We start from the raw sequence: 25445 nt of genomic DNA on the forward strand, positions 1-25445 counted from the left end.
CAGGGGATAGCCCGTGTGTTCGAACTAGAACTTATTCGGCCCTAGACAAGCGCGCTCTATCAACGCGTCCTAGTTAACGTGACTGAAGGTCATCTTTTGGCATTTTCTCCGAGTATGCATCGTCTTCGTCGCTACTCAACATGCGATAAAAGAAGCTAACTTCGAGCCACCGTAAGGCTCATTTCATACACAATGGTCGATATCGCTCCCACTTTGGCTCCTTTCCTTCGCCGTCCTCCAACACCCCCCAAAGAGAGCACATCATCTAAGCTTGCAGTGGAGCATGAGGAGTCCGCCATCTTCATTAGCCGCCATTTACTCGACACCCCAGATCTATCGCCGTCTTCCTCCGCTGAATTCCTGAGAAATACTTCCGGAAGAACACGAAAGAAGGTCGATTTCAGTGGATTCTACAAGTACGATCAACCACCTCCTGGTAGCAACAACTCTTCCTCGGAGAGGCTTCGATCTCTGCCGCCTTCTCGAGACTCGAAAGCGTCTAGATCAATTCTCAAAGCTCCTCGTGACCACAACGACTCGCACAATCGCGCCATCTCTCTAGCCTTAGATGATACAACTTTGCCAGCCATGTTGCGCTCTACCACGCAGCATCTGCAAAGCGATTCGCATGCGTCACGATTGGATGCCTACAGAACGATGCTAGGCTGCCTGGGTAGGTATCAAGACGAACCTGCTTCGGACGACTTGTCTGCCGCAATGTTGGACATGACTCAGTGCATCAAACGAGATGCCTCCCAGGCAATATCGGACAGTACATCATTGGACATTCAGCTTCTGTCGGAAGCGTTGAAGCTTTGCGGGGCTTTTCTCGAGTCTGGAGATTTAGCCAAAAGCATACCAGAGGACTTCAAATCCTTCATCGCTGAGAAAGCAATAGCAAGCTTAGAGGACGACAAGACATCGAAACTTCTGACTACGCATTACATGCATCTACTAGAGAAACAAAAATTCAGCTCAAAGGTCATGACATCTGAGCGAGTAAATAGACTGCTCAATGCATTACATACCACTACGAATCGGGTCAAAAGCTCTCGGGTCTTGGGCTACCGATTAATGATATACTATAGATTAATAGGTCAAAATAGGCCCGCCATGGTTTCCAAGGTTAATAGCTGGCTTCAGCATCTCCTTAAAGGGTTAATGAGCAATATGAAGATGATTCGCGTGCGAGCCATCACGTCGGGTATCGAGGCCGGCGTGCAGCTTGGTACTTCTGGTACGATCTCGAAGGCATGCTCAGAGCTATTGAACAGTCGAACATCGGAAGGCCAAAAGGCCGTTGAGATCTTGAGTGGGCGCATGATACAGATGATCAACTCCAGAGACGATGCCCAGCATGTGCCTCAAATTTGGAGTGTCATCATTCTTCTACTTCGAGGCCGGCGGCGCTATATTGAGAATTGGGAGCATTTAAGGACATGGATCAAAATCATGGAAGAGTGCTTCAATTGCTCCGACTCCTCCGTCAAGTTACAGGCCAATATCGCCTGGAGCCGTTTAATCTTCGCTGTCAACGTTGATTCCGACACATCTCCGCCCATGTCCAAGATACTGAAAGACGCAATAGCAGCCCAGATGGGGCGCTACAGTAAAGCAGGGGATAAAAGCGCTCAAAAAGCCAAGCAATTTGCTCGTAACTCATACTGTTCATTGATATATTACGCTATGCGGCCGACGGCTTCCTATGAGCAATTGGACCGGTATTGGGATTTGTGTGTGGCTCAATTTATTCAACAAGCTTTCATCGAGACCCAGCCAGATGTTGAATATGCCTGTGGTGTTGTTGCAGCACTACTTCGTAACGACGGACAACCCCGTGTCTGGAATGAAAACAAAGCTAACATGAACAGCCTTATTTCTCCACCGGATCTGCCAAAGATTGATCCTAAATGGGTCAGGTCTAGAGCAGCAAGAGTGGCGTCTGTCTTCGAAAAGCTTTATAGCACTGCTGCATGGTCACAAGCCAACATATCGACGGCTCCAATAGTCAGTGCATGGACAAGCTTCATCTCGGCAATTGGGTCTGCAAGTTGCAAAGAGATCAAGGTGTCGGCAGATACCCGGTCTGCATTGTCTCACTTGGTTAATTTGTTTCAACGGATATTGGGCCGAGCAGTTGGTGATGACGCCGAGGCATCACTGAGATACGAGAAGGTCAACGTTCTTCTTGATGTGGTCCTCGCAAAAATCGACGTAACGGCACTGAACGAGAAACGCATAACAAAGACTGCGCAAAGTACCTTTGAATGTATACCGGAGACTCCATCAGGCCGCCATCGAATGAATTCAGCCTCCACTAGTTCTGCCGTAATACATCTCCTGCAACTTGTAATCAACGTTAAGACGCCGACTGATTCAACAACCTGTGCGGATATAATATCAAAACTCACACAAGTCACTTTCCAGAGCGCACATTCGCGCCAAGCTAAGCTGCTTTGTGTGCGGTCTTTGGCTCTTCTGCTCCATCGTGAGGACGAAGACTCTCATATCTATGCTCATACAGCTCTATGGAAAGAATTGGCAGCTGCTACAGCAACCGCTTTCAAGACCCAGCCATCGCCGAACGACAACAACCCTCGGCATCTAGGTGATGATTACAGACACGCCACCAAAATACTAGAGCTTGGTCTCCATTACCGAACCACAGATGCCTTCAATAGCTGGCAGACCTTGTATGCTGAAATTGCCAAAGTGGTTGAAAAGGAAGCTGGTAGATTCGCATTTAGTTTATCCGTGGTGGAGCCTCTCGCTTGCGCCCTTCAAAGCGAGGCTGAGACTCAACTCAATGATGTCGTCCTAACTACCATCCTAAGGATTCTAGAAAAAGCGAATTGGCCACAGAATCAGAATATGGCAGAACGAACTCTTGTGCAATTGTGGGGTGGTACTCATGGACACCAAACATGCTTTGCCTCAAGCTTGACTGAGGCACTATGTGGTTTGATCAATCCAGTCTTAAGATGCACATATGCAGGCGTAACGAGACATCAAAGCCAGGACATTCTATCCTTACTTACAGCTTTAACATCCTTTCTCCATGCTAGTCCTATGGAAGCCAGAGTTGCTTTGGTTGAGAAACTCCAGTCAGGTCTTGCAGTCTGGATTCAAGACTCGGAAGGCGCTTTAGCTGGTCCGGGTAACAGCTTTTACCCAACGGTAAGCTCAAGGCTGTGCTGCAGCTCAATGTACTTCTCTGACTTGAACCTAGGTCAAGAGGCTTTGGGCACTAGTTGCTAGTATCATAGAGCGAGTATCGGAATCTAGCAACTCTCTGTTACAGAGGATACACTTCCTCATAGATTCCGGTCTGCGAAGTCGACACAAAGTTTTCCTCAGCTACGCTGTGACTATGTGGAACCAAACCTTTGGCTGCGAGGAATCTCTAGACTACCCAGATGACTTGCGAAAGACCTTGCTTAAGATCAGATCTATCACAGACATCGATGTGCCTGGACTACCCGAAGAGAGTAGTCAGCAGGTCAGTGTTACACTCATCAATGGTGAATGATGAGATTGTTAACACCAACAGGATGAAACCTCGCCTTTTCGATTTATCGAGTCTCAAGTGATTGAAGAAGACAAGCTCAGCCTGGCTCTTCGGAAACGGAAGTCCCCCCGAAGCCGAGGCCTCTTCACGAAGACGAACGACAGGACAGATACCCTTCAGATCCGCGATATCACTCCCTCTACCACTTTACCGAGTCCGCTAGGTTCTCGTCGAAGCGCTAGGTCGACCCCCAAGGCTCGGTTACGCCATAATGACTCGCAGATACAATTTACGGCCGTAGAATCCTCACCTCTTGGGCCAGATGATTGCAGTACCCAGATACTCACTGACCGTCAGAAAGAAGTGAGAGAGCGTCAAAATCGGGAGACCGCAATATTTCCAGAGATCATAACGAGTCCTAGAAATGTCCGTAGACCCACAAAGGAAATGCTACCAAAGCTTTCCCTCTCAGCTCAAGGAGACCATTTGATGATGCTCGATGCGGAGGAGGATACAAGCCCCACCTTTCCACCTGAGCATGACATGGATGCTTTGCTAGGCTCGTCTCCTACGCCTAGCTCGAGCAGAAATCGTTCGCAAGAGCGACATTTAGATGATGAACCTGAATCATCACCCCCCTTCGTGTCATCAGAATTCAAGATTCCGGAAGCGTCGTCGCCAGAGCCGCCTCAGGACTCTTCCATGATTAACGAGGCATCTGTCAGAGAAAAGGGCCCTCACATGGATTCTGGAAGCTGTACAAAAAGAGGCACAGATGTGCAAGTGACCCCATCCAGTCCAACTGACGGCAATTGTGTTGAGCGGCGGGCAGGTGAACGCAATGACCGCGATATTCTTTCCGATCAAGAGGTGTTTGTGGACGCTTGCTCCGAACCCTTGCTGCACAATATGAACGACGAACAAGCGCCTTGTATCTGTACAGAAACCTCAACCGATGCCACTAAAAATAAACATCCCACTGGACCTGAGGAGTCAGCGACTGGTGAAGTGCAGAACCAGATTGTTAGCCCAGGCGGTGAGATCACCGATGATGCGCAACATGCGCACCGTAGAACTTCGCTTGATCAGACTGACAACGACGATACTACTGCGCAATTGTTTGCCGAGATGGAAGGGTTTCAATCGAGCAAAACACACCAACCACCGGAGAATTTGCTGGAGGATCAGCCGCTGAAACGGAAAGCTTCTTTGGACGATCAATCGCGAAAGCGAAGGAGAACATCAGCTAGCATGAAAAGTAGGCCTGCAGGCAAAGTGTATGCAACGAAGGGCCAGCTTATTGCAGATTGTGTGTACATAGAAACGCGTCCCGTCAACGATAAAGCTCTGGCAGCACACTTAGAGCCAGTCATAAAGCGAGAACGTTCGGAGAGTCCGCCAACAGCGACCATACTTTCTACGGTGGCAGAAACGCCGATGCCTGGTAGACGATCTTCTCGAGAGGAAAGATCATCGAATGCAGGTGGTAGAAGCAGACCAAGGAGATCATCGACGAGGAGAGGTGGAGGAAGGAGAGAGCTCAGTGGTGGTACAGATGGCGAGGAGGATGATCAAGGTAATCTGCTTACCTTGAGCCGAACACGCAGACGGACGTTTGCTCGTGGCGAAGTCGGAGCTCTCGCGGCTATGTCATCTGGAGCGTTGCCAAACAGCGAGGGCAATGCGGCACTGCAGGCTCCATGCCCACCTGACGCTTCGGATGGGCAGATAGAAAGGGACTCGATCGGAAGTGAATTTCAGCCACAAAGCGGGAAGACGGGGCAGCAAGGTGGGGTGCAGTCCAGTGCGGCCAGCATGCTGGCAGGCTTCCGCGGTCTCTTGGACAATATCAAGCATATCACGCTCCGGCCAGAGGAAGAGCGGGCGATGGTGGGTGTCCTCTTTGAGTCTGTACAACAAGTGCACGAAGCAGGGCGACGGTCGACGAGAGGAGTATTTGACGTCAGGATGGATGGATCTGACCGCCTTGAGTAGCATAGCGTTGCGGATCCGAAACGAACGACATGAGTAAGTTGGATTGCATTCGATACCCCCTTTTCGTGTACCCAGTCTGTCCGGCTCTTCCGGTGGAGCGGCATTGAAAAAGCAGCAGTGAATAGCACTTTTCCAAAAGCATGAGAGACCTGAAAGCATGGTGGCCAGCAGTGGCCATGGCTGATGAGGGCTGGTGAGGGCAGGCACTCACTGTGATCCGAAAGAGGACTAGCTCCCCGTCCCTTGAGGTTTCGGCGCTAAAACCGCCCCCTGCGTGTTGAATGTGTTTCAGAATGGGGAAGATCCACCGATCCGTCGATCATGGGAATTCGCATCATTGACTACTGAATACTCTCCCACTACTCTCCCACGCTCCTCCTTCAGAAGATTCCTGCAACCATCGAGGCATTCAATCTATCGAGCATTCTAGACATGGCGGCATGGCCTCGTTAGCCTGAACATGACAATCTGATAATCTGACAGCTTTCTTCTCTCTCTCTCTCTCCCCTCCCTCTTCCCTTCCACAAGCTTGTTTCTCTCCCCAACCCACCAATAATTCTTTACTCCATCCATCTATCCACCCACCTCGGAGCAATGGAGCGTTCTAAGAAACCTGCCGCCATCCCCGTGTCGCCTACTATTCCCACTCCTCAAGTCTCCATCTCACAGGATAATTCTCGCATCACGGCTTCCTTACCGACCGGCGAGAGTGTCGAAGTCCTCCTTCACGGCGCCACTGTCATCTCATGGAAGGCTGCTGATGGCAGAGAAAATCTCTTTCTGAGCTCCAAGGCTGCCTTGGATGGCTCCAAAGCCGTCCGGGGTGGCATTCCTCTCATTTTCCCGGTACGAGTCTATCCATCCTTCTGCACCCACCTACTTAGAGGCATACCTCCTTCCTCTACCGTAATCAATCTTGCTGACTGCCATCCTGTAGGTTTTTGGCCCTCCACCCTCCTCACATCCTACCACAGGCCTTCCACAGCACGGCTTTACACGGAATTCCAAATGGGAGTATCTCGGCAAGTCCTCCTCTGAGTCTGGCTCTTTACCCAGTAGCTCAGGTGACGCCTCTGTCAAGCTTGACTTTGGCCTGTCAAATGAGATGCTTGAATCGATACCGTCCGAGTGGAAGAACTACGCCTTTGGTATCACCTATTCCGTCGTGCTGAATCGAGAAGAACTTGAGACTAGTCTCGCGATCAGGAACACAGGTGACAAGACTTGGGAATTCCAAACCCTGTTCCATACGTACCTGGCCATTGATGTGTGTTGACTTCTCTTCTTATTTTTCTGGCCTGACAACCAGCTTTTCTCCTCTCACCTGCGCGAGGGCTGACACTCCAATTCTAGGACATCTCCAAGATCAAGATCCATGGCCTTGAGTCCTCTCCATACATCGACAAAGTCGGCGGAGCCAAAAACTCTTCTCCATCCGAGTCACCAATTTCTATTGCGTCGGAGACCGACCGCGTGTACAGCCCTCCCTCCGCGGGACAAGCCATCACTGTCGTAGAGAGCAATCGACCTAAGTATGAGCTTACAAGGGACGAACTTGGAGACGTAGTCGTTTGGAATCCCTGGTTGGACAAGGCAAAGGGTATGAGTGACTTCGGCCCTGAGGATGGCTGGAAGAGGATGCTCTGCGTAGAGGCGGGGAGTGTGAGTCGGTGGAATAGCCTTGAGGGTGGGGATACGTGGGAGGGCGGGCAAAGGATCACACTCCTCTGACGGTAGACAATGTCTGATGAAGGAAATCCGTGGAGGATGATACGACAACCACGATAGCATGACTGTTTGACGACACAAACTTGCGGGGGGCTTTATTGGATGTCAACCCCTACTAAGATTGAAGAGCGCATTAAAGCGAGCTTGAATCACGCTTGACCCGCATACATATTGCTACATCCCTATTAAGCTCAATACTGTGGTTTCCCCTCGCACATCTCAAATGAGGCATCCCACCTGCAATGCCCCGCAATTTAGTGCCAAGCATGCGATAAGAGGCTTATCTTCAGCCCCAAACATGCCTCTTCTCAGGTCAATACAGCCTTCATGCTTGTCATTGCCCGTCTGCACACTCACGTGCACTTTGAATCATCAACGATACCTATCGATGGCAACAGCTTTACAGCCGAGGAATACTAAGGACTAAGGGGTCTTCGTCGTTTTATAATATATATACAATACTACGCTGTTGTTAATCACATACGACCACAGGACACGGACAATACGGGTTCCCGTCAGCTCACCCAAAGTCAAACCGTGTACCGATCGAGTAGTAGTTGGGTCGGTGACGACCAGCGAATGTCGATTGTTGTATGTTTTTGATATTTTGCCCTCTGAAATACCCATCATGTCTCTTTTTACGCAGTTGGGGAGCCTCTCTACATTGGAGTTGAACGACTTTGAAATTTATTGGGACTCCTGCATATGACTTCCCATGTATAGGTTCAGAACACATTACTATTGAGCACAAAGGATGTGGGTTACATTAATAACAGCACTCAAATACAGTAGCTATCTCAAAAATTCCGATTCTACATCAAAGCCTCGTCTTCGCACCACCTTTGCTACATAGTCACTACACGGGGCTTTAATTCTCAAAAGAAAGTAGCTCGGTGTCATGCAATACTTCGCAATTTTCCGACCTCCATAAACAACCATACGCGTTCTCCATCTCTCCCGTCACCATTGCAGACTTTTCCACTGAGCATAAAGACTCTTGCCGGTCCAAGCCCGGTTTATGCCTAAGAACCAGGCAACAGAATGCGTATACCCGGATTTTGCGTCCAGGGGCACACCCAGATTCTCCATATCAGGCAGGTAGGTCCTCAGTTCCTGAAATGTAGGACTAGTCACCATCGAGATGGCTTAGAGCGTAGGCTCCTTCATTGGGTGGACCTGTCCGAGGAGGTCAGAAAGATATATTCTTGCTATCGGGGATGCCTGCGTTTGTAACATTGCGCGACTGGGACGACATCTTTATAGAACGAAAATTTTATGAGAGGGAGAGGGGAAATGTAGGTAGTGATCTTGTAGTAATATAAAGTTGTTCTCAAGACTTGATAGAATATTGTTTTGCAACGATTAGACCCCGAGGGACGTAAAGTATCAGTGTTCTGTGGGTGAAGTGATTGAGATGGTTTCAGTTCATGGCAGTAGCGACTTCTCGTCGATGTACACCATCATTCAAAAGGAGAAATATCTGTTTCAGCACATACTCCGCTGACACGATTGAAGAGCATACTCCGCAAGAATGACGGGTTTTGTGCCCCAGAACAGTAGAGAAGTCATCTCTGGTGATCGTTTAGAACGAAAGAGTTGACGAGAGATGCATTGAAGGAAATGTTTGGAGCAAGTTGAAACCCCCGATGAAAATGCAGGGATCAAGTATTATTCGAAAAGCACCTAAGAGGTGTTTATTGATCGGCTTCAACTTCATAGAGGCGGATGTAGGAGATGAATCGAATAGCACATGCCTTCAGAGAGTCTCCGGGCATAGCTCTTGGAAATTTCCGCCCTCACGAGACTGCATGTGGAAGTAAATTTTGCAATTTCACTTCACAGAGATGCCTCTTAGCACCTGCGCGCAACCCTGACAAGGCAAGGATTGAAGTATCAGGAGAAGAAAGAGAACTTGGAAATATCAACAACGGGGTTTGATATATGGATGTGAAGAGACTGTAGCTACCGGCATCAGAAATCCGATGAGGCAGTTTTTTTGTATCTCCCTCACAGCTTAACTTCTATGCAGAAGGGCTAGGAAGAAAATATAGGTTCCAAAAGCGCCATCGCTCACCAGTTCTAAAAGTTTTCAGGCCCGCTCTAAACGTTGTTATCGTAGACCCAGCCGTGCAGCTTGAAAGCGGCTCATCTTCCTGCCTCCCGTTGATGAATTCGCTGCGCCATTGACTGTCTCGGCCGACTCGTCAACTATGCGGGAGCCATTTTCGATAGGGATCATACGGCTACGAAGACGCTGGTACTCATCGTGAACTTGGCGTTGAAGGTACTCAGAATCAAGGTCATCCGGCTTGGTCGGCGCAATTGGCTTAGAAGTGGTAGGATTGAAAGGACGCTCTACGATTGGAGCAGTAGCCGGGTTTTGTCTTTTGATCGGCGGCGATGATGCTATACTATCGCTGCCTTTGTTTTGCTTCTTCTTTTTGGCGATCTCGTTCTGACGGTTAACCTTGAAGCGAGATGGTCTAGTTTGAGGCGCCATAGGGGGTTTTACTTGGTCTGGAGTCTTGCGTTCCACGATAGGTCTTTCAACAAGACCGGCAAAATTCTGAGGAACCTTCGAACTGGTGGTAGAATCTGCGACAGGTGCCTCCTGAATGCTGAGCTCATCGGCAAAGCGAACGGCTTTAGTGGCTCCATTTGGACTCGCCTGGAGTGTAGCGGTAGTCGCTTGAGACTCTCCATTCATAGGCGCCGCATTCGAAGCAAAAGTAGTTAATATTTTTTGGTCGTCCGCCGATTGTCCTAGATTGACCATAGTTCCTGCTTTGAGTCTCTCCTCGAGAGCTTTCATCTCTGCTAGGTAATCACCTGTAAGTACGTGAGATAATGTTCTGCCATGCTCATCTTCATCGTCGTCCTCTTCTTCATCGCTGCCGTAAATATTCATTTGAGCGTCAGCATCGATCTCATAATCATCATCCATGTCGTCGTCGGTATCATTATCATCAACATTGAGTTCGGCGACTACAGCGCCAACCTCCTTCATGTTGTATCGAAGCATCTGCTGGCGAAGGGCGGCGTCCTCCGAAGATTCATCATGAGGTATGATAGGCGAGGCTGTCCTGCCGTCCGAAGCTGATGTCCAATCCATAGATCGCGATACTCCGTTGGATACGGGCTTGCTATAATTGGGACCTGAAGCTGGGCTTTGAATATAGCCCTTTTCATTTGCACTTGACTGTTTTCGTTTTGCAATATCTATCCCAGGGCTCGTCAATGTCGTTGAGTCACTCGATATATCGTCCCCTCCATGTAGTTCAAACGCCGAGGCTGGGTGGAAAGCGGCAGCATTTCCATTGATCAGATGTCCATTTTCTACAGCGGTCACGTTAGAAGAACCTTTTTGACCAACCGATATCATTCGGGACTCGGACTCAGCAGGGACTAGGTCTCTTGCAGCTTCAGTGGATTTCGCAGCCTTGGTCGTTGCACCTTTGGTGCCGTTTTTGCTAGACTTTGGTTTTCGGCCAAGACTCTCCCTTGTCTGAAGAATTGCATTTGTTATCTCTGGGCTGTCCAGATCATAGTTGTTTGTCTCTGCCATCTTATAAAGTACTCTTGACGCCTCCCATAGACTGAGTTGATATGACTTCAACAAACGCTTCGCCTTCCGATTTCTCGACATTTTCAAGACAGGCAAGGCGTAATCACCTTCGCACTCTTCTGGCAGAGACCAGCGTGGTGAGACGCCATCTGGTAAAGCAACTGCTAAATTCTTTGCCACGATGCTTCTCGCCATCTCCTGCCGGACTTGAGCAAAGACTTCCTTCAGCAACCGCATCTGTTCCGACTTCTCGAGCGCCCTTGGATGTTCTAAAGGGTCATCCTCTGGTTTAGTCCCTTCGGCAAAGCTTACACGTTTTCGAAGCTTGGGTACCCTCTGCCTTGTTGGAGAGCTGGAAACTGAAGAATCAGACCAGGACATGTCGGAGTCTCGTAGTCCTATCTCATCAACATCTTCCTCAAGAAGCAAAGGACTCGATCCAGGGGGAGTGGTTGCTTTTAGCTGGCTAGGAGAAGTTGTTTGATGCGTTGAAGATGGTTGAGGCGTCCTGTCAGCTGCCAGAGCTTTTGACCCTTCGTTACCATCGGTCTCAAGCATTTCAGTCAGCTGATTGGCTTTGTCGCTAGGATGTGATGTCGAGCTGGAGATCACGTTGCCATCGTCGTCGAGCTCCTCGTAGATGTCGGTTAGAGGAAGTTTCTCGTCTTGTTGAGACTCTGTTTCCGCAGAAGAATCAAACCTCCTGAGATTCTGTTCTGCAGATTCAAGAAGAGATAAGACTGATTTAATATTCCGATCGACATAGTCTGTCCGCCTGGAAAGAAGACCTATCACTTTCTGAATCTTGCGGAGCGACCCTTCGTCTTCGTACAACAACAGCCTTCTTTCTTTTGAGTCGAGTAAAGTAGTCTCAACCTTCCCAGACAATGACTCACCGCCACCATTCTCGACTTCTGCAAGGTCCTTTGCCAGTGCATTATCCCCAAGCGCAACCAAATCCTCCTTCATGCTCTCATACTCAATCTCCCATTGTTGCCAGTGCCGCAATGAGGCCCGCAGATTTGCCACATTCTTCTCGAGCTGCAGCCTCTTCTTCTCAACATCTACTAAATGCTCTCGGGGGTCCATCTGAAGCGTGGGTTGCTGACTGCAGCTACAAAAAATGCGTCTCACAATTCTATCCGTTGCGGGGACTTTCCGCATGAGTCAGCAGCATTAATAGAGGAAGCTTTAGGATTTGTCTAAGACTTTGGTCGCTGCTCGATATGTCACGAGCAGTGCAGGCTCAGCAGAATGGCATGGCTTTTGCTGCCCCAGGTCAGGACGATGGTGAGTTACGAGCCTGTTCCTTCCCTATCAGCGAACGCTCACTAGGATATTAGACATGTGCCCCGTTTGTCGTTCCACTCGCTACCTCAATTCCAACCTCCGCTTCCTCGTTAACCCCACCTGCTACCACAAAATGTGCGAATCATGCGTCGACCGTATCTTTAGCCAAGGCCCCGCTCCATGTCCCGTAGCGGGCTGCGCGCGGACCCTTCGCAAGGCCCGCTTTCGGAAGCAGACATTTGAAGATCTGAAGATCGAGCGCGAGGTCGACATTCGATCGCGGGTTGCGAAGGTGTTCAATCGGCGTCAAGAGGAGTTCTTGAACTTGCGGAATTGGAATGACTACCTGGAGCAGGTAGAGACGCTGACCTTCAACCTGTTGTATGAAGTTGATGTAGAGGAGACGGAGGCAAAGATGGCAAGCTATGAAGCGCAAAATGCGGAATCGATTAGGCGCAACAAGATACTTGAGAATCAAGAGCATGAGAGCTTCGAGGCTGCGTCGCAAGCCCAAAAGGCCCAAGCTTGGTCGAGAAGAGAAGAGGCGCTCAGGGAGGATGAGGACGAGAGAAAGGAGCGGGTAAAGGAGAGCAGAGAGGAGCAGAACAGGATAGCGAGAGGAGGCAAAGCAAAGGTGGCGCTCAAGAAAAGTACTGCACGGAAAAAGGAGGTGTCTAAGGGCGAAGGAAAAACAGACAGTAGTGCTCCTGCTCCTGTCTTTGAGATCCAAGGCTTAAAACCTATGACCGCACCGAAGCCGAAAGAAGCCTATGATCCTTTCGGAAGGGTTGCTATCATACCAGAGTACTACACATTGAAGAAAGATTACGAGCATCCTTGGCTTGAAAAAGCTAGGACAGATCCAGCAATCACTACTGGCGGCTATGACGTTCACGAATATTGTGCCAGAGCTATGATGGAAGCATTTGCTGGAATGGGAGTGTTCATATGATAGGACACTAGAGCGAGACGAGACAAATGAATCGTCGCTGGAGGAATGGCCATAAGTGCTGGAGCAAGCCGAATGAGGTGCCATGTGTGACGTTGTGCTTGGACATTCAGCGGACGCGTTAGATTCTATCAATTTTGTGATACCCATGTTGCAATGTTCTGAAATTCTCGGGAGGTAGCGGTTGAAGTATTATATCAATAAGTACGTGATGCTTCGTTTAAAATATGCTTTACAAAGCCAGTGCTTTTTCCCATGAACGCCAGTCCTTGCAGTATATCCAAGCCTCACGCTTCAAATGCAACCTTAAGCTAGCACCAATCTGATTGAGAGATACATAAACCTTAGGGGGCTCTTAAGCCGCAGAATCGCACAATGATAGTCTCCGAACCCTGTAGCGGACATACACCAATAAAGGTCAGTCAACGCCAGGGTCTCGTCACCACAGTTAGACTTGAGAAAAAGCCAGTCAACACAATCACAATATAAAGCGGACATAGACCAAAATGGTCAGTCAACGCCTCATATATCGCAAAGCGGACATACGCCAATTCCTCATTGGTTTCTGTGGTCAAATTGTACTAGATAAGCAGTGTCGAAAGTTGAGCAAAGTCAATAGCTGAACGAGCGTTTGGGTGCCGACAATTGTCACGACAAATACGTGGAACAGTAGATCAGAAGTCGATTATTTGGAAATTCCGTAGTCCTCGGGAGCGATCAGCCTCATCTAGGTTGCGGAAGCTCTCCTTCTGTGCCCAGTCCTGGTTGTTTCGATAGTTGACTCGATGCCTTCCCAGGGCATTTCCTCCTCACTGCCGTCCTCGCTACCGAGATCCCAGGGTTGACGCTCACTCATTCCAACCTTGTGCTGGACTTCACTGCCTCCGCCCTGTATCTGGGCACCTGTATGGCCAATACCAATAGACTGAAGGGTAACCTCAACTTGTTCTTCCGACAATTCCTGACCATCTCCCTTTTGGCCTTCGAGGACGTCATACAGAGCATAGAATTGATCGGCCTTGAGGTCAATAGTTTGCAAGAGGCTTTCGATCTTGCTCTGGATAGCTTTCCTTTTCCGTCTGCTTAGAGAAGGGTCATGGCTATCGAAGAGCATTTGATACTTTCCAAGTGTCATTTTAAGATGCGCCATCTCATCATACAAGCCTTTCAAGACTGTAGCAAGCGCTAAAGCAGGTGTCTGGGCGGGTCTTAGGGTCTGGTCGCCTTCATTAGGTTCAGGCATGCGCTCAGAAACAGGTATTGGCTTTGGGACAATTATGGTTGCCTTTCGCCGACCATGATCATGGTGCTGGTCATGCTTACAGACATTGCAGTTCTGTGGTTCGTGCTTTGACTCATTTACAGTCGCTTCTGGTAAGGTGTTGGTGAGGTTGGTATCCTCGTGACAGGTATTAGGTTTACTGATTGTGATGTCTGGTAAAATGAAAGCTGAAGTCATGTTCTCCGCATTGAGCCTTCGCCTTCGACTCTTTGTACTAAGGACCGAAGTCTCCGAATGACGGCGGCTGTGATCTGTGGTATTCTCCTTCGCAAGGTTCTGATATTGCCTTGGTACGGATTTAGTGGTCTCAGTGTGAGATTTCATTGCAGATTTCTGCGGAAGCATGTTTCGAGCCAGTTGTGTGTGAGATTCGACTGGAAGCTTCTGTTTCGAAATAGCATCCTGTGCTTTACTTGCGTGTTTGGTAGCAAGATGGCCCTTTTGTTCAAGACGCTCATGTTCGATTGTCCTCCTCAGGTTTTCTATCTCCTTGGCGTCGATACTGGTCAGATTTGTCAAATCTCTAGATTCCTTGCCAATTTCGCCTTTGCCAAAAGAATCTGAAATTACGAGGTTGGTTGAAGCTTGCTGGTTGGCAAGGGGGGCACGATGCTTAGCCTGTTGCAAATACCCTTTTGAGCCTTGCGCGTCGGCTGGTCTCGTCTGGAGGTTCTGTCTTGGGGTGAGATCGAATAGAGAGTTATCATCGTAGTCATCACATTTGTTTGATATCTCGACTCTGGAAGTCTTCGGGCCCTCACTAGAGACTCGAGCGGCGAAGGGTGGCGGTTGCTCTAAATTCGAGAGGGGCGCTTCCTTTGCCGTACGACGAGGCTCAATTGCTCGATGTTTCGAAGTCGTGACTTTTGAGGTGTCTTTATGGATGTCATCTCCATACGCTTGTTCGGCTTGGCTGGCAAGACTTTTCAATGCTTGATTTCCTTCCCTGAGGTTTTGATTCTCAGCCTTCAGCCGCTCTATGGTGACAAAAGCTACGCTCAACTGATTGACGGTCGAATCACGTTCCCGGGTAATGTTGTTCAAAATTGTCTCGGCTGTTGTAGCTCTACGGTTCGATGCGTCTACCTCCTTATGCAACGCCCGGACGGTAGACTCTAGACCTTTGCAGATGTCAGCGAGAAGCGGAGCGTACCAATGTGAGCACTTACGACTTCGCTGGATGGCAGACTCGCGTTGACTACCTTTAGGCATCTCATCACCACCATCACTATCAGTGATACCAAGAGCACTATCGCTACGGCCTGAGAATCTGCGTCTTGGTAGCCGCTCGGCCTCTAGCACACGATTCTTCTCTTCTTGGTCTTTTGCATAAGTTTCGAACTCAGCCTTTTCCCTTTCTAAGATAGCTACTTTATCTTGCAGAAGTTTCAAAGATAGAAATATGGCTTGCTCATCATAAGGGACAGGTATCTCATCGACGTCCGTGTAGGCATGAGGTACGCTGCCATCACCGTTGAGGAATTGAGATACTCTAGACTTACTGTGACGGGAGAATATTGGCGTCCCGTCCTCGAATACACCCGAGACAAGCTCCGAAATGTTGGGCATTTCCGGGAGGGTGAAGGACTGTTGGGTCCCTTGACGTGTAGCAGCAAAAGCTGCAGTATTTTTCAATGCCTGTTTCGCTGAAGCTAGACCTTGAGTGGAGCTGAATCTAGTAGGCATATTTTTATCGGTGGCACTTTGAGACATCTTGCCATTCCCGAACCGTGTTTTTCTTACAGTTAGTTCTGTTGTGGTCGGTGGTGGCTCATCTGCCAGCTTAGAAATATCATTCTCGTCACTGACCCGAGCATGCATAGCAGCAAGGCCCCGTCGACTTCCTTCACTGCTTTTCCGGCTCTCCCCAGAACCATAATCTTTTGCTTTCTCAGGCGGAGAAGGCTCGAACTCATTCTTGAGGCCGGACGCATGCGGAGCGTGAGAATAGCGTCGCGCGCTCGGTTGGAACGTGTCTGGAGCTTCTTTCCCGGGCTTCTGGTTTGGTGGAGGTGTATTTCTCACATTGTAACGGCTCGCGATGTGGTCTTTGAGGTTCAATGTATCGTCATCTAAAATGTCCGCGTTGGACGAATATTCTCTGGCCCGGCGGGATCTACCCTGGAGACCCTGGTTTTCTGCTTTGGTACCTCTCCCCATCTCAATGGAGAGGCTAGCATTTGAGGATGTGTCTCCTTGAGAAAAGTCCGGGAATGCTCGACCAATGGCAGAGGTGTCTATGACATATTCTGGCTCGAAAGTATTCGGACGTTTGTATTTCTGTGCGCTAGCTCGCAGGTCAGGAAATCTGTGCACATTGTTCTCTAGTTGACGTGTAGACATCATTGCTTCGTTATCGGGATCAAAATTGGAGATTGTTGGCTGAGGGCTTTCAGAGTGGCGTGAAGAACTCGATGAGCTTCGTGCTTTGTTCATTTCGCGAAGCAATTGCGCTCGGTGTTGAGATGTTGTCGAAGCCATGCTCTCGGCTAACACGAGTATAGTCTTCAATGATTGAGGCTGTCAAAAGGCTCTGGGCTGTAGATTGATGCAATCACGTGTCGCTACTTGTGCGAGGAAGCGTAAGTTTTCTTAGCCTTATGTAAATGCCATGAAGAGTTTAGACAAGAGTGTCCTGAGGGTTCAAGAATCTTTGTTTACATTTTAGGCTTGGAGATGTTTGACTTTAAACTTCCTTAAGTCCGTAGTCTCATACGCTACAGCCGGGAGGGCTGACCGCGAGCGTGGTTAATGCCAAGGCTGCCCTCCTCCATCTCATCAATCTCAAGAGTAGATGATGATGTTAGACGATTCAAACGCTCATGGCTGTCCAGGGTGTTATTGCTATTGGAGAAGCTCAGCGAAGGATCGAGGAGACACCGAAAGAGCCAATCGAACCTCCCAGAGAGGATGGCTCCTTTGGACTTGATCAGGCTGTCGTCGATGGTGGATACTACAACTGTTTATACATGAGTTACATATCAATAACCTCGCCATAAGTAGCTCTACCTGTGCCAAAGGTCAAGCCATACTGAGTACCTGACTGGTAATACGGCCATAGTCGTAGTAGCCGGAAAGACAAGTAAATACTTCCTAAAGGTACGTTCAGCGATTTACACGGCAGGTTTCTCTGTATTTTAAAAATGCTGCTTCAGATAATAAGAGGGGAGACGGGAGGCATGAAGTGCGAAGGGGAGTATGAATCTCTTGCGGCCATTCATGCAATCTTCCCAGGGTTTGTACCAAAACCTTTTGCCTGGGGTAAACTCCACAACAAGAAACCGGAAGCATGATTTCTACTAGAGAACTTCCGAGATATTCGTGATCAGGTAGGTCCGCTAGACCTTCTTCTCCATCGGGTCCCCTTATTCAACTTTTGATAGCCCGCAGACCCGGTCAAACTCGCAAGACGACTTGCAGACCTTCCCCATCGTTCCAAGTCGTCGACAGGCAAACTTGGTTTCCACCTCAACACGCGGCATGATGGGGGGGGTTTGCGCAGGATATAAATCAACGCGATTAATCTTGGGCTGCCCTATTCAGGTTACACCTGGGACACATCTTCGAGGTTGCAAAGCCCATCTTGAACTCGCCAGAGTTTGACATAGTATGGCAGCTGACGTTGGAGAACGTTGTACCACGACTTCTACTTCCTCTTCAGAAGGACGGCCGTGTCATCAAAACTCCACTGATACATAGGGATTGTTAGGATGGCAATACTGCTATGGACGCCAAAACCGGTGACGCGATTTGCTCGGCTTGAGCAATGGCGATCAGCTCTTCGAAAGCTTAAGACAGCTTTTCGCGTTGTTGCTGTAAGATCTCTCGATTTGAGGCGATACAATCGATGCTCATATTGTACGAGATGTTCAAGGGGTGCGATGAGGCGAAAGTGTTGACCATCTCAATATCAGCATACTCTGCAATAATTGGGAGTACTTGGGGAGCTGGCGATCTGTTGTGAGAATAATTATTATTCATATAATAACATAATACAAAATTCTTCTCTATTGTAATAAATATATCTATATGATCTTAAAAGCCCAGGTAGTGAGTAAATCTATATTATAACCTACACTAGCTTTACAATTAGCCTAGCGACTAGTTAGGTTTTCTAGGAAACAATTGATCAATTATCAACATCTAGGTAGAGCTATCATTGAATCATTTAACAAGCCCAGATCCAGTTCACATATGATCCAAATAAAAACGCCGACCTCATCTATCTTCTATATGCAGGTAGTTCATCATTATGTATTACAGCTTCGTCTCCAGTATGCGTATTTGTGCCTCCAATCATGTCAACGTTGGTGGTATTCTCTTCACCCAAACTTGCAGTCTCGTTATCGGCTAGAGGGACACGCCTTCGAAACGGTAGTCCATCAATTGCTAGTTCACGCTCTGACTGACTGATATTCTGCGAGTCATTATGGGGGCCGGTTTGCAGGATTGACAAACCCGAAGCTTCCTCTTGAGCAAGAATCTGAGGATCAGCTGGAGGCTGGGGAATCCGCATAGATGACAATATACTGTAATTTTGATTGGGAGGAGATCCGACTTGGGCTAGCAATCTCCTTCGCTCGAGCTCCTGCTTGTCTTCTGTCAGTCTCGCAACGTCCGGTGAAGCCAAACGGTCTTCCGTTGAGGTACGCCCAGGTAACACTTCAAAGTTGCGACTGGGTTGACTTTCCTGACCGTGATTTTGTGGGGATTGAGCTTCATAATCAGGTGCCGGAGGCCGGGAGTGGTATCGCTCTATATAGTCGTCTTCATCGTAAGCAAAGGGAGCCGATGGTGTAAGAACCCGAAGAGACAGCGAACCCTCTTCAGGAGGTGCGCTCGGTAAAAGAGTCTGTTCTGCTTGGCGAATTCTAGCTTTTTCGTCCGAGGGTTCCTCGGATGTATGTGGCAAGGGAAATTCCGGAAGGATCTGGTTGCGGTCCAGCTCACGAGATTGGGTGAGTTGAGGTAAGCGGCCATTCTGTGATATATTGTCCGGATATGGTGAGATCAGTCGCAGGTCGGCTGGTGGAGGAGAGTATTCTGAGCGCCGTTCCATTCCTTTGGCTTGGCTTACTTCCTTTTGCTTCCCTCTCGATCTGGTACTATCCTTTGTACCCAGTATCACCTCCGCTTTTGTATACACAACGCCCTTCTGTCGTCGTATTTGATCTGTGATAAGAAAATTGAAGCCTGGTGTTGACGAGAAAGTTACGCCATCTTTACCGTCGATCATGCTTATTTTGGGATCCTCATAAGCATGTTGGGGTGTATCGGTCATGCTGAATCTTGATAGAAGCCTATCTTGACCAAGTTTCCCACTCAAATCCAAAACGATTTCAACAAAGTATTTGAAGCTTATCATTGATCCAGGTACCCTACTTATGCTCGGAAAGGTGTGTTCCGGAACTTGCACTGACGTCCTCAAAGTAGCGGTTAGAGATTGGGGATCGACGATGAGAGGAGCGATATTCTGATTTAAATCTTGTCGAAAAGTACGTGTTGATCCAGACGAGGAGAATGAGAGGCCACCAAGACCTGTCCGGGATCTCGGATATATATCTTCATGCTTGGTCCTTGTCTTTCCATTTGATGGGCCTAATGGAATGGCGGGATGGGTATCTATCCTAGCCAGTCGATAGAAAGTGATGATCACACCTTGCATGTTCTTGATTGGTTTGGTATGATCTATGGAGACTTTGATGGAAATCAAGTCACCTGGCAAACACCCGCCTTGTAGTACCTCAGTCTGGGCGGTAATGACTTTATCCGAAGAAGTGAGCGACAGGATACCACTTGCGTTACTTCGTGCCCCGGGTGATGCTAGTGTCCCTGTTCCACATTGTGTATTTGATGTACCGCTACTTGGTAGACTTGTAGAGCTGAGCTCGCTAGTAACTGGACTGCCAGGCACATCTACGGGAGAAGTGAGACTTGTGCGCTGGGCTTCTCGCGTGTCATCTTGACCAACTTTGTAGGAACCCTTTCCGCTTGTAGTTCCTGAAAGCTTCCGCTTCATATGCATCACGGGTCGTCTTCTGCTGACACTCTCTAGAGAAATGGTTTGCGGTCTCGGCTGAGGGATCAATGCAATGTCGATGATTTCCTTCACTTTCAGCTTCATATGTTTCGTACTTGTTGGAGAAATGGTGGTCGGACGGGTCAAGGTCGAGCTTAGGAGATAGGTGATGGTTCCGTTCTCGAACTAAGCTCATGTCAGTAGGTAGTAAATAGCACAAAGACGGAACACCCTACATCAATGCTGCTAGGTGTTCCATGTCGAGGTAGCAAGACTTCAAAGCGAAAACCGTATTTCCCGGCCAGTCTGCCGTCTCCGCACAGGACGTGTTCGTCCTCAAAGAGCTTTGCGAACCCGTTTCCGAAGTATTCCCCGCCTCTGTGACCTTTGGTTGAATTGAGTAGGTTCTCGTCGTATGGGATAGATTCACCCGGCAATTTCGAATGCATGACCACTTTGACGAAGCCATATAAGCGGATGACCAGGTGGGTCGCCCGCAGCGGTTTTGCGACATCAAGATGGACTGTTCCCTTGACGGAGTCGCCCGGAGCAAAGTGTCTGAAGGGTTCGTCGACTTCTATGTCTTGTTTGAATTGGACCGTTTGTTTTGAAGTGAAAGTCTCCTTGAACTTGGTAAAGAGAGAATTCGGATGAGATGCAGTCATGCTCAATGCAGGAAGCCGAAAACATTGGGGCGCAATTTGGCTTGGTCCTGTCTACCAAGCATGCGTGTTGATGATAGCATGTCTTACGCGTACTTTGCAGAGGTAAGAAAGCGACGAATGGCTAGCCTTTCTGCGAAGCGAAAGGTGCATGGAGAGGGTCCGTCATTTCGCGCGGGGGAGGTCGAGCGTGTGTTTCTCCTCCAGTCGGTAGCTCGATGGGGAATGGTCTCAGCACGACGATCGCCGCCTGCGATATGCAGCAGATCTACCGTCAAGGCCCTTAGAAATAGTACTCTTCCACCTACGGGCTTCTGGACTGTGAAGATTGGAGGTTTCTAGTATGCTGAAGCCTTGACGACGCCAAGGGCCAGGTGCAGGACAGGTGCGAAACCTAATCTACCTAAGCTTTTCTTCACCTGCCCTCTAAGGTATGGGCTGGCAGCGGGCCTGAAAGGCTTGTTTTGAGCAGATAAACCGATCAGGCCCGAGGCGGTGGTGGTGGTGAGAACATGACAGGCGTGGGAAGAACACTTCACTGCAAGATTCGTTCCATTTGCCATATTTCTGCACCAGCGTCATACGGCTGACGAGGTTCCATAATGTGTGTAACCTCTAGCGATACCACTTCTACCCTCTTCGATGGCTGTACCTGGATTCTCGTACGCTATCTCGAAATCACTTCCCAATCCCTTCCATGTCCTTTTACTTTGCAGAAACTCCGCTCCTGGTGAATTTCCAGCCATTAGAACAACGTCACTCTTATGGCGTTTAGAAAGGGCCGTGCTCGCCGTCGCAGGCCCTGGCTTTCCTTTCCCCACTCCGGACGAGTGCATTGGTCTCGAGTGAGATATGTATCTTCCACTTCTCAAATCGAACTCGGGGGGCAGAGACTCTGGTTCGGTGTCAAGCTCTCCATCAAGTGCGCTTTCCTGATTTTCTGGCTTGGGCGACGTGCTTCTTTGATCTTGGCTACAACTTCTCAGTGGGGAGTCGAGAACTTGCTGAAAATCGCTGCTCCATTGCCCAGTCCAGAGCCTCTCGTCATCTTTTTGCAGCGCTAGTTCCAATTCGAAGGGTGTAACGATAGGCTTCCAAAAGTCTTTGCTGTCAATCAAAGAGCTTTCCCAGCATCCAATAATGATCCAGGCGCCGATCTCACTGAAGTTTGCGATTTTTGCTGCATTTATTTTGCCTACCACAAAAGTATAGCTTTTTTTTCCTGCTGCTATTATGCGGGCCTTGACGTGCTCAACAATGTGAAGATAATTCTTCAAGCTGAGCGTGTTGATCAGTATCCCAAAAACTGAGACCGTGCTTACTGAGGTTAAAAGGGCGTAACGTCGACTCAGCATCCGTGTGCTTATTACAGGGGAAGTCCTCTCTGATGCAAATAGTGATTCAGCCTCCGTAGGATAGATGTGTATAGAGGCCACTCGGGATGACAAAGCCAACAGCAACGACTGTGGTGGTTCAGATATGTGGAACAGGTCCCACTGTCCGAGTGTGTGAGTTTCTACTCGTACATCTTCAGGGACCGTTCGATTCGGTAGAAGCGAGGAAGGAGCATGCTGGACTTCGGTTTCAAACAAATTACTGTAACCTTGACCTTGCAAGGAAGTGACAATATCGTGCAGTAGATACTGATACGTCACGTCAGCCATCAGTATAACCTTTTGCCCCTTGTCAGGGTATATGTCCGCGAAATCTGAATATAGCTGTTTAGGGGTATATAGCGGTTGCTTTGTAAAGACATAAATGATGGGTAGCCTTGAAGTTGGCGAAAGACAAGCACGACCATAGTGAATCACAGCATCTGCATCTACATGTTCTGCGGCTATTTCATCGACACAGCAAGCGCCATATGATGTGTCGCCCAGAATATAAAATCTCGGTCGTGAAGTCGAAACCTGCTTGGAGACAGGCTCCTCAGAGCTGGTAGAAGTACTTTCCCTATAAGTAGAACGTGTGCCGCCTGACAAAGCCCGGACGACTCGCGGTGCATCTTGAAGCAAATTGTCTGGAAACTGAAGAGCTATCCTTTGATATTGCGCCTGCCGTATCTCTGCTACCGTGCTTTCGATCTCGTATGTGATGAACAATAGTTCATCCGAGAGCCTCTCACTTGTAACGGTTGAAGCAGTTGCATCGTCATGGTCGAAGATATAAGAAGCAGGAGTAGACAAATTGGGAGCCTCTTCCATTGAAAAAGATTTGGAATGTCTGAGAAGGGCTGTCTTGAATGATGCTGTGTTTATGTATGGGGATAGCGGCAGGGAGCTAACCCGTTAAAGTCGCCCCTTGTCAACGACAACCTTCCATCATCTTCTACGTGGGACAAACGCGTATAGATGGTAACGCAGTGATGACAACTCTAGAGCACACGCAAGCTTAGGGAGAAACATTTATTACTTCTGTCAGAGAGACTTGAGTCATTTAAGGATATAGAGACATGCATGATTGCCTAAATATACAATTACTCAATCTAGATTATATTTTTCCTTGATCCTCAAGAATGTCTTTAGCATACATAAATTGCCTCGTCGCTCAAGCAGCCGCTGGCTTCATAAACAGCTTCTCCCTCTTCATGAGCACGCTCAGAATAACCACCAGCGCACCCGCAGTAATCCCGAGAATATAAACTTTCTTCATGTTGTCCACAATAGCCACGATAACTTGGTGCCGTAGGTCCGGGTCAAGCTGCTCAAACAAAGCAGATGAAGCGCCTGCAACAGCTCCCTGAACCTTCTTGACTGATTCATCCGGCAGCAATTTTGTGATGTCTTTTACCGATCCATTGAGGAAGATTGAATTGGCGATAGCCAGTGAGATCGTGGCGCCACCAACTTGTGCACAGGTGATGAATCCAATGGCGACCGGGATCAGTTTAGGATCAACGCTCGCTTGCGCGACTGAGAAGCCCGCTTGCACAAAGGAACCAGCTCCCGCGCCGGCTAAAATGGTGTAGCCATACAATTTGCCCGTACTAGAACCTTCATTGATGGTGTACAAGCATGCATCACCAATGACCGTCAAGACAGCCCCGACAAGGAACCATGGCATGTAGTAGCCGTTTGCTGACATTATGCCCCCATTTGCGACACAGAAGAAGACCAAGAAGACAACGAACGGTAGAAGATGAACTCCCGCAGATAATGCTGAAGCGTTGCGCGCAAATTGGAAGAAGAGTGGGACGAAATAGATAGGGATGAAGGTTGCCGTGCTGGCCGATGCAGTGGCCGCGAAAAGAATCAACATCGTCCGTGAACGGAGAAACTCAACTGGAAATATACGGTTCTCCTTATCGGTCAAGATTTTCAGCCCTTGCTGAGACCCGAAAGCAATGAACAGGATACCAGATATGACGAAGAGTGCAATGATTCGGCCAGAGTTCCATGCATAAAGATTGCCTCCAAAGTCGATAGCAAAGATCCCGGAAACGTATGCGCCGCAAATGAGAATGGTCCCGGTATAATCTTCATCAAATCGGAGTCAGCAATGCTTCTTTAGACTCTATGACTCCGAAAACATTACTAACCGATATTCCTATAGCGCTCTCTGAGAGGGACTCCTGGGCGAGGATCGAAACGCGGTAGCAAGAACAACCATACCGGAGCGAAAATTGCACCAATAACGAGGTTCAAATAGAACGCCCAGCGCCAGCCAGCGGAGCTGTCTGTAAATGCCCCTCCAATGATGGGGCCCAAAACGGTGCCTAAACCCCATGTTACTCCAGTGAGGCCAATATACATCGGCCGCTCATGCTCAGTCGTCGTCACAGATAGGAGCGTCATCACACCGGCATACATGCCGACGCCACCAAAGCCACAGAGAGCGCGACCAAAGATCAGAACGTCCATTAGATTAGCAGCGCCGCAGATCGCCGATCCAGCCTCAAAGAGGAAGACGGTGATGAGGTAGAGTATCTTTGCATCGAATTGAGCGTACATTTTGCCCCTTCGATTTTATTTTAGGGATTGACGAAAGATATGTCGGACACGTTACGTACCATACAAGATTTGTGCCTGCTGCGGCGACAAGGAAAGCTACAGAGAGCCATGGTAGCTTGCTTACGTCCCCAAAGCTCTCCACGATAGCAGGCTGGACGTCGGCAACGATCGTGTTGTCAAGGGCGAAGAGAAATGTCGATGCTAAAACGGAGAAGACTGCAAGACCCCACTTGATGCCGTGGATATCTCGCGGTGGTTTTTCTGCTCCCCTAGTACCTGTCGCTTTCTCTGTGTCTCTACTCTCACCGTTCTCAGAACTTTTAGAGGAAACGGCGGGTGAAGTAGAGTTTGCCGCATCCTTTCCTAGTTCTTTGCCGAGATGTTGTGCCTCTGAGCGTACTGCAGCTGTCTCCTCAAGCTTCTCAGACTCTATCTTTGGCGACATTTTCGATGACGTTGCTTATGGCTGTATTATCTCATTCAAATGAACTGCGTCT

At 48.8% G+C, this 25445-nt stretch overlaps 8 protein-coding genes across 8 annotated transcripts; 3 read left to right on the forward strand and 5 right to left on the reverse strand.

Annotated features, from left to right (window-relative positions):
* Positions 1-192: 192 nt before the first annotated feature.
* On the forward strand, positions 193-5503 carry KY384_001995 (uncharacterized protein; the record flags this gene model as incomplete). The annotated part of the gene is made up of 3 exons (XM_044810521.1): positions 193-3177; positions 3230-3499; positions 3551-5503. 3 exons carry the CDS (start codon positions 193-195, stop codon positions 5501-5503), a joined length of 5208 nt encoding a protein of 1735 aa, XP_044672495.1.
* A 594-nt stretch (positions 5504-6097) lies between these two features.
* KY384_001996 (uncharacterized protein) lies at positions 6098-7234 on the forward strand (the record flags this gene model as incomplete). Its single annotated transcript, XM_044810522.1, has 3 exons — positions 6098-6349; positions 6441-6770; positions 6857-7234. The coding sequence occupies 3 exons, from the start codon at positions 6098-6100 to the stop codon at positions 7232-7234; spliced, it is 960 nt and encodes a 319-aa protein (XP_044672496.1).
* A 2107-nt stretch (positions 7235-9341) lies between these two features.
* KY384_001997 (uncharacterized protein) lies at positions 9342-11885 on the reverse strand (the record flags this gene model as incomplete). The annotated part of the gene is made up of 1 exon (XM_044810523.1): positions 9342-11885. The coding sequence occupies one exon, from the start codon at positions 11883-11885 to the stop codon at positions 9342-9344; it is 2544 nt and encodes an 847-aa protein (XP_044672497.1).
* A 137-nt stretch (positions 11886-12022) lies between these two features.
* On the forward strand, positions 12023-13038 carry KY384_001998 (uncharacterized protein; the record flags this gene model as incomplete). Its single annotated transcript, XM_044810524.1, has 2 exons — positions 12023-12086; positions 12140-13038. 2 exons carry the CDS (start codon positions 12023-12025, stop codon positions 13036-13038), a joined length of 963 nt encoding a protein of 320 aa, XP_044672498.1.
* Positions 13039-13762: 724 nt separating this feature from the next.
* On the reverse strand, positions 13763-16798 carry KY384_001999 (uncharacterized protein; the record flags this gene model as incomplete). Its single annotated transcript, XM_044810525.1, has 1 exon — positions 13763-16798. One exon carries the CDS (start codon positions 16796-16798, stop codon positions 13763-13765), a length of 3036 nt encoding a protein of 1011 aa, XP_044672499.1.
* Positions 16799-18539: 1741 nt separating this feature from the next.
* KY384_002000 (uncharacterized protein) lies at positions 18540-21001 on the reverse strand (the record flags this gene model as incomplete). The annotated part of the gene is made up of 2 exons (XM_044810526.1): positions 18540-20522; positions 20573-21001. The coding sequence occupies 2 exons, from the start codon at positions 20999-21001 to the stop codon at positions 18540-18542; spliced, it is 2412 nt and encodes an 803-aa protein (XP_044672500.1).
* A 575-nt stretch (positions 21002-21576) lies between these two features.
* KY384_002001 (uncharacterized protein) lies at positions 21577-23202 on the reverse strand (the record flags this gene model as incomplete). Its single annotated transcript, XM_044810527.1, has 1 exon — positions 21577-23202. One exon carries the CDS (start codon positions 23200-23202, stop codon positions 21577-21579), a length of 1626 nt encoding a protein of 541 aa, XP_044672501.1.
* A 343-nt stretch (positions 23203-23545) lies between these two features.
* On the reverse strand, positions 23546-25393 carry KY384_002002 (uncharacterized protein; the record flags this gene model as incomplete). The annotated part of the gene is made up of 3 exons (XM_044810528.1): positions 23546-24474; positions 24537-24955; positions 25008-25393. The coding sequence occupies 3 exons, from the start codon at positions 25391-25393 to the stop codon at positions 23546-23548; spliced, it is 1734 nt and encodes a 577-aa protein (XP_044672502.1).
* Between the last annotated feature and the right edge of the window lie 52 nt (positions 25394-25445).

The sequence above is a fragment of the Bacidia gigantensis genome (assembly GCF_019456465.1).
Source record: "Bacidia gigantensis strain McMullin 20006 chromosome Unknown contig_134, whole genome shotgun sequence".
Classification (NCBI taxonomy): domain Eukaryota; kingdom Fungi; phylum Ascomycota; class Lecanoromycetes; order Lecanorales; family Ramalinaceae; genus Bacidia; species Bacidia gigantensis.